Below are 8,158 nucleotides of genomic sequence, written 5' to 3'. Positions count from 1 at the left end.
ATGGCTTTTTTCAGCTTCCTCATCCTGACCTCCCTGTGTATTGCGGGCCGAGAGGCCCTCAGCTTATCTGACTGCGGAGCGTACGCCAGGCGACCAGGTGAGATGCCCCTGACCTTCCAGCTCACATTTTTGTTTTGGATTGAAGTGGTCATATTGATTGTAGTTCAGCTCTAGACCTTTAGGGATGCCATATTGACTTTAGTTTACTTCAGACATTTAATAAACAGACAAACAGTGTAAATTGCTCTGGTTGTTCTTCTTGTGCAATTACTTTGTATTTTTAGAAAGGAAACAAAAATTAAAATAAATAGATTTTCTGATATTTTTCCCTAATTTTTACACAACTCTTCTGATTGTGTCTGCTGGACAGTAGTTTGGATTAGCATGATTCTCTTAGATGGTGATTGAAAATCGCATCAGCATCGTTCAATAGCAAAATCATCTTATCACCTTCAGAATACACTGATATTGCTGTGGTTTGCGGCACATCGGCCATTGACCTGGCAATTCAGATCTGCCCGGTTATCTACACTGGGTACAACCAGAGTTTACTGATCCTAAACCGCATCAGGGACAATATGGACTGCCAGGGGACGCTGGACACGTCTGTGGCACCTCCTGTGGTGAGATTCAGCTTCCCCATCAGAGAAGGAAACGCCTGTGGGAGTACCTTCTTGGTAAGTATTGCATCAGCGAGGTGCACTGATTTGAAGTCATGAGGGATGGTGAACTTTGGACTTGTTAACTTTTAGCTAAGGTGAGTTAGAGCAGTTTTAGGAAACTGAAAAAGGTATCTGAGTGTTGTACTTTGGGTCAGGTAAGACGAAGTGAAAAAGAGAGCTCTAATGGTAGAAATAAAAGAATTTCAGCCAGACATGCATGCAGTGAGTCAGTCTGCTCTTGACTTAATGTAACACAGACACACGCAATCCTACCCGTCTTCTTTTCTGAGGAGAAGTCGTTCCTCTTTCTCTTTGCAATTTCATCACTGCTGCCTGCTGCGTCAGAGACGTTGGCTGGCATTTATTTTTAACAATTCCTTAAATAATCATGTTTCTGTTAAATAATTCCTCAGACCACGAGTGCGCCAGGGACGGGAATATTCTCCGACTTCTCGAACATTCAGTCGGTCAACGTCAGCGGTGTGGTCAGATCCTTTGACCCCACCATTGGAACGATCACCTACAACGCAGAGCTCAAGTATTACTATTCATGTGCTTATCCTTTGGAGTATCTCATAAACAACACCCAGGTGGACGTGTAAGTCAGAATATGTGGTTTAAGAGATACATGAACACTTCTAACATTTCAGTGGCGTGACAAGTGTGATCACCTTCCTTTCTTCCTCGTAGGTCATCCTCCTCCATTGCTTTGAAGGACAACAATGGGAGTTTCATCAGTACCCTCAGCATGGCCTTGTACCAGGTGCCACCTAACACCTTTCTCACATAGCTTCATTTCTGCCTGGCACCCACATAAATTGTAACTCCAGAGTATTACTCTTATGTAAGAGCTGGTATAATTACTTCTCTTCCTTTGCTAGGATATAAATTACACCACACCCCTTGTCATGTCACCTCTGGGCGTCGAACTGAGAAAGAACATCTACGTTCAGGTGGTTGCATCCAACCTGACATCCCAGTAAGAACCGTTAATATTGTTTGACTCATTCAGCCTTTTCTTTGTCTGGTTCAGATCTGGATCCGTATCTATCAAACTTCTAAGAAGAACACCAGTGTAATATAACTGAGTACATTTACTCAAGTAGAGTATTTAGTACAAGTATGAGATCCTTGTAGTTTACCTCAGTAATTCCATTTTATACTATTTTACTCTTAAGAGGTTGTGGAAGAGGTATACAGATTCTTAACTTAAACTGTAAAGTACCAGTACAACAGTATAGAAATATTCCAAAATAGTGGAAAAAACCAACAGTCTCCTCTCAGTCGTCACTAAAGACCTATGTAGGTGGCAGTGTCTGAATCTGTCCACTGACTGTATTTTTCTAAACTTGACCTGAATTTACTATTTTTAGTTGTAAGAAATGTGATAAACAACTTCTATTCTTACGTTTGTGCAGGAGCGCAAGTGAAAGTTAACAGACTGACTGTTTAGCAGTTTGATAAATACAGGTCTGAGATGTGCCATATATGAATGCGTGGAAACCTGAAGGAATGTCCAGATATTGAAACAAGACGTTTTCCATCTCTCCTAGTCTTCACTCACATGACTGTGTCTTGATAGACTGTAAATTTGAGGATTCCACCTGTAACCTGGAGTCTCTGACTCGGTGCTGGGGACCTCATTCTTTCTCCACAGGTACTTTGTTCTTCTGGACCGCTGCTACGCTTCGGTGAATCCGCGGCCCTCCAACTCCACCTTCTTTAATCTCTTTGTCTCGTAAGTCACAAAATCATTCCAAGTAATTCTGAGAAAAAAGTGTGAGGCTCCTGCCAATTGTAACTCGTGAATTTCTCCCAGTCCTTCAAGGAGTCATAATGTGTTTCGTCTTTCAGTTCAGGAATCCAGCTTTAAATTTTAACCTTTACACATATCTACAGGTCTTCCTCTCCTCCATGCAATAAGTGCAGCACAGCTACCTCTAAATCCACAGGCAGCCCCTTAGTCTTGATCTCATCTCCCTGTCTTTCTATCATTAATACACTGCCTGTATGTATCCGTGTGATGTGCAAATGGGGCACTTGTGAGGTTCGCCTTCTATTGAAAGGTGCTCCATAGATCAGCTCACCACCATGCTGGAGAACGGGGATAGCCAAAAGGCCCGCTTCTACTTCCCTGCATTCCGCTTCATCGAGCAGCAGAATGAGACCATCTCCACCTACTACCTGCATTGCATTACCCGACTCTGTGAGCGCAGCACCTGCAGTACCTTCAAGGTAAGAAGGCACCGCATGCATTTCAAGCAGAAATCTTCAACTCCGCCAACCTGATTATTAACTCACGTCTCTCTGGTCTGGTTTGATCAACAGCAATGCAACAGGAAGAGGAGGAGTGTGGAGACCACGGTTGTCCAGGAGAGCATCACTGAGCCGTCTGTGCTCACAGTGGCTATAAGGGCAAAGACAGAGAACCGTATGTCCCTGTGTGTCTTTCCTTTTGGGCAAATGAGTAGTTAAGATAGTCTGACAAAAGAACATCATTCTGTAATGACAACAACCAGTAGATTTAATAAAGCAGTATTTCTGTCAAACAGAAAACACAACAGAGCAGAACCAGCCTTATGCAGAGATACACATCGATCAGGCTGACATTTTGGAAACGATGCTTATTCAGTTTCTTGCGTTAGATGTACAGTTGGAGTTAGCTGTGCATGATACTGATACCACTTGCCATGTCAGTAAGCTAAATATGAAGCTACACCCAAATCCAACTACAAGCACCTCTACAACTTACTAACTGACATATTACTCATTTATACAAGGTGCAGTGACCTGTTGTTTTGGTTTCACCTTGGGCTGCCAGACATTTATGAAGTTATTTTTTTATTTTATGATTAAACAAATGAGATATGTTTCTACTCTTTTTTGCTATGCTAAGCTAAGCTAGCCAGGTGCTGGCAGTAGCTTCATATTTAGCTTATCTTTTGATAGAATTTTCTGCAACGAAGCAAGTAAGTGACAATGTCTCAATTTGTTTATGTGACAAAGTATGCTAGCATAAAAAGAACTAGAGAAGAAGAATTTAAAATTACATACAGGGGGAAAAAACACATACATAGATAGATAGATGATTATATATAGCCGTGTTGTGAATATGACATCACAAAAATTATTAAATGTAATAGACAAAATCATATGAATTATTCATTCATGGAAACACCCAAATATGTTATTATAAAAATTACCATTTGGTTAAAAATATATATATAAATATTGAATATAAGGGAATAGTCCTGCCTGTAAATGTGTTTGTCATTCCAGTTTTTGGACTTTTTTGTTCAGCTTTTATTCTCCTTCCCTCTTTAATTTACTTTATTTTTCCCATATTTGAGCAAATATAATATTTTGGCTATAATTTGCCTCTTAATGAAATAATGACCCTTTGTTGCTGTTTTTTCCCCAGCCATTCACTCCAAAGAAGAGGGTAAGTATGTTATTTATTAACTTTACTACCGAGAGAACATGCATTCATAGAGTTTTTACTAATTAGAATCCTCCAGAAATGAAAAGCATTTCTTATCTGCTGAAAGTCATGATGTCTTCTGTTGTGTACTGGAATTAAACATCCCATAATGGTGTCACTCCCATTTGTGCACAGCGCTGTCTGGTGGCCAGTCTGATGGCAAGGGCGCGTCTGTTGGCCTGGGAATTGCTGTGGCTGTCCTCATTGTGATTGGGGTGGCAGCCATTTTGACTGCGGCATCTTTTTATCGAAAACTGAAGCGGCTAAGCTAGCAGGAGTCCATAATTTTGATGAACAGAGGTCGGCACAGGCTTGCATGACATAATGAGTTTGACAAGTTGACATTCACATACTGGTGGGGGTGCACAATGTATGTATGAAGGACTCTGTTGTACTGAATCAAACTATTGATTGGAGCACTTAATTTTTATTTCCAATCCTTCAGAGACTGTTAGAAGTTATTGAAGGTGAAGTCTGAATAATGTACCTGTTATGCTGCACTGCATGGTAAAAAGAAAGAAAGAAAGAAAGAAAGAAAAAATTACGGTGCCATCCTAAAGGAATAGTTCGACATTGCAAGAAATACGCTTATTTGTTTTCTTCTTCTGGTCCCGGCCAAGAATTAGTCTAATAATTCCCTATAAAAAGGCAAATCCTCAGCTTTGCCTTTTGTTCTTGTACAAATTAAAGTGTTAAATGGGAATCTTTAGATGTGCTGCTAGCTGAACTTTGTTGCAGAGCCAGGCTAGCTTTTTCCAGTCTTTATACTAAGCTAAGCTAAACTGACTGGACACCGACTTCAATTACTCTTGTAGATGTGATAAGCGTTGATCTTTTTACCCAGCTCTCTGCAAAAAAGTGTATTTTTCTTAAATGAACTTTTCCTTTAAAGGTCCAGTGTGGAGGGTTTCAGGGATTTAGAGGCAGGAATAGAATGCAATAACAGAAGTATAATATGATATGATATAAAATGGCACGAAACTAAGAAACATTGTGTTTTCATTGCCTTAGAATACGCCTCTACAGTCCACCATATCACACAGCCTGATTTATACTGTAGCCCAGAATAGACAAACCAAACACTGGCTCTACAACAGGCCTTAAGCCTTTTTTTCTGCATCTTTTGTATTTTTAGTGGCCATAATAGTGGAACGTGAGACAAGGGGTGTTCAGATGGTTGCAATCTGTATCCGCACCACTAGATGCCACCAAATCCTACACACTGGACCTTTAACTTACAACTGGAGGCTAAACAAAAAAAAGTTATGGCAATGAACTGTAATCCTTACATTTTTGTGTGACATTAAATTTAGTTTATTGTCAGTGAGTAAATATTCTTTGATTCACGTACATCTTGTTCATCCTACACACAGTCCACAAATAAATATTCACATCTGTGTCTAAATCATGAACAGTAAATGACGCAGACAGTTGACTGCACTCTTGATGGTTCAACAAGCAGCACAGATTATTTTGCGCAAGCCGGACCTGACATGTTGCATGTTATATGTAGAAACGCATGAGTAAGTAATTAAAATGTAGATGCAAGAGGAATCATTGCCCTGCATTCAGATATGCAGGTTTTCAATCCAGAGGTGTCACATGAAATGCAACAATGCCATGTGAATGAGCGGGTGAATTTAGTTATTTATTTGTATCGCTTGCTTGTTTGAATTATGTATTCAAGCCAGCTTTATTTCAGGGGAATTTAGTTAGTTCTGATGCTTGTAATAATGCATAATATACTGCGGCAACTGTTCTGAGGAAGTTTGTATTTTTCCACGAAGTGATTGCTGCTGTGTACATTTGTGCCATTTTTTCATGTCACGCATGCATTATTATTACTATTAAAGCTTGCAAGATATGAAACAAGAGGTTGTGTCTTCCAACAGCAGACACTCACCTGCACCCTGCATTCCGCTCCGAATGCCGTAAACTACAGTCCTATGTGCGCTTCACAGTCCACATGAAACAACTCATGGTGTACAAGAAGGCTTTCGTTATCGTCAGTGCAATGCAATAATTTAAAAGAAATGAAAAGGATTAATTCATCAGACTGAGTAAAACTGGCACACTCACTTATATGCTGTTTTATAACTGAGGGAATGTAGATCGTACAGAAAGTGGAGCATGTTCAATAAGAACAGTATTTTAAATTCATACTGTTGTGAGTTTCCTTCAGTTCAAGGTTTGATATGATTTGTTTTGGAAGCACAGGAGATAAAAGAAAATTTGTGTTGAGGTTGTGATGTTTTTGTAATGATCCTCCACTAGAGGGGGTCTAATCACCATTTTTTTAAATCTCTTTTTCTTTTTTTTTTTTTTGAAGGGTTGCACAACAGATTTCCAAGTTTACCTGTTTACAGTGCCTTTTGTGATTGTCAGGATTGGATTTATTTTGTTGCTCACAACCTACTACATGAGCTTATTTTTTCATGTCAGCTTTAAGAAGGGCAGGAAAGTTCTCAAGCTGCCCACATTTCCAGTGTACAGTGTGGAGTCAAGGGAGGGCAAGATCATTTCTTAAGTGACACAGCGAAAAGCGAGATGTTTTCCCCTGTACACCATAAAAAGAACAAGCAAAGAGATCAGCTGGCTTGACAAATGATCTAATTACCAGTTCCTGTATCGTTAAGTAGGCCATGACAAACTCCATGACAAGACGACCCACTTTGAAACGCAATGGGGATAAATCAGCTGAGCTGGAAGGTAGTGCTCCATTAAAACTACAGCAACTGTGTGTTCGGGATAAAACCACATTTCATGAGTTCCCTGTAATTTAATTAAACCAACAGGGATAAACGCATGCTCTGTCGCTTTCTAATGATGTGGACATTAACCTTTGGATCCAGCTGCTTTGCCCTCTGTAATGTTAATAGCTATGGGGGAGCTGAAGTGCAGAGCTAGAAATCTGTAATGCGCTTGCTGCTTATGTTGCTCTTGACGGTGCATATTTTATCTTACCGCATTTAAAGTCAACTCATGTTGTGATACATCTCTGTAAACAGCACTTGTATTGCTGCCACTGAAACTTGCTCTGTTTGTATCAGACTATTATCTTTAAAACATGACATGGAATCTCTGTGAGGACGAAATTGTGCTCTTTTTTTTTTTTTTACTGGCCTTGACGTTTTGCTCCATTTTGTCCTCATGTGAAAGAATAATTGTCCTGTCATTTCCATTCTAATTAATATGCACATGAATCTGTCTGTAGGCTATACATTAAATTTAGTAGACAGCACAATGAAAAATTGATGGACCAGTTGTAATTTAGGGCAGGCCTATGAACGTGAAGACTCTCAGAAAATGATGACTTTTAAGAAACAGTGTCAGAATCATGCTAATGGGCTGAAGTGATGCGCTAATGTGCTAAAAAAAAAATAATAATAATAATGCTCGGATGAATTCAAGACAGGTAAATGTAAAACACTTAACAAAGGTTGAACTGTGCTGGACTGCTGAGCAGGCGAAGTCATGCTGGAAGGTCCAGCTGTTCCATTAACCTTTGGTAATGAGACAGTGAAGCTGGGAAACTGTGGGCAAAGTGTAATGTCATGTACACGTCATATTAGAGGTGGAGGCAGAAGAGGAACGGACAGGACATCGTTTCTCTGCTACACCCTGCACTTGTTTAAGGGAACAGTTCAACATTTTAGGGAATAAAATAATTTGGTTTCTCGTCAAGAGTTAAATGTAGGTGAGACAGTTGATACTGCTGTCAAATAAATAAATTACTGAGCTTTAGAGGTGCTGGTAGTCAGATTTTTTTTTTTTTTTACATTTGGACTGATCCTGGCTAACTTCTTTGTCAAGCTAAGCTAACTTTCTCCTAGCGCTTTAGAGATAGGAGGATTTTGTTATTTTTGGACAGAGCCAGGTCAGCTGTATTCCCATTTCAAGTCTTTTAACTGAGCTGACCAAAACACCTCCTAACTCCTCCAGCTCTTGGCAAGAAAGCAAATACATTGATTAATGAACTTTGGCGGTGTTGGTTGGCAGATTTTAGTTCAAATGT

General features: G+C 39.8%; 1 protein-coding gene across 1 annotated transcript; it reads left to right on the top strand.

The window, feature by feature from the left end:
* si:ch211-229d2.5 (zona pellucida-like domain-containing protein 1) lies at positions 1 to 5,948 on the top strand. The gene is made up of 10 exons (XM_046388659.1): positions 1 to 97; positions 457 to 677; positions 1,076 to 1,260; positions 1,353 to 1,425; positions 1,544 to 1,641; positions 2,320 to 2,400; positions 2,729 to 2,897; positions 2,991 to 3,093; positions 4,084 to 4,104; positions 4,279 to 5,948. The coding sequence occupies exons 1-10, from the start codon at positions 1 to 3 to the stop codon at positions 4,413 to 4,415; spliced, it is 1,185 nt and encodes a 394-aa protein (XP_046244615.1). The 3' UTR covers positions 4,416 to 5,948.
* The last annotated feature ends 2,210 nt before the right edge of the window (positions 5,949 to 8,158 follow it).

Source organism: Scatophagus argus, chromosome 5 (genome assembly GCF_020382885.2).
Source record: "Scatophagus argus isolate fScaArg1 chromosome 5, fScaArg1.pri, whole genome shotgun sequence".
NCBI lineage: Eukaryota > Metazoa > Chordata > Actinopteri > Scatophagidae > Scatophagus > Scatophagus argus.
The sequence above is the reverse complement of the archived record's forward strand: the minus strand, read 5'-3'. Positions and strand labels throughout refer to the sequence as shown.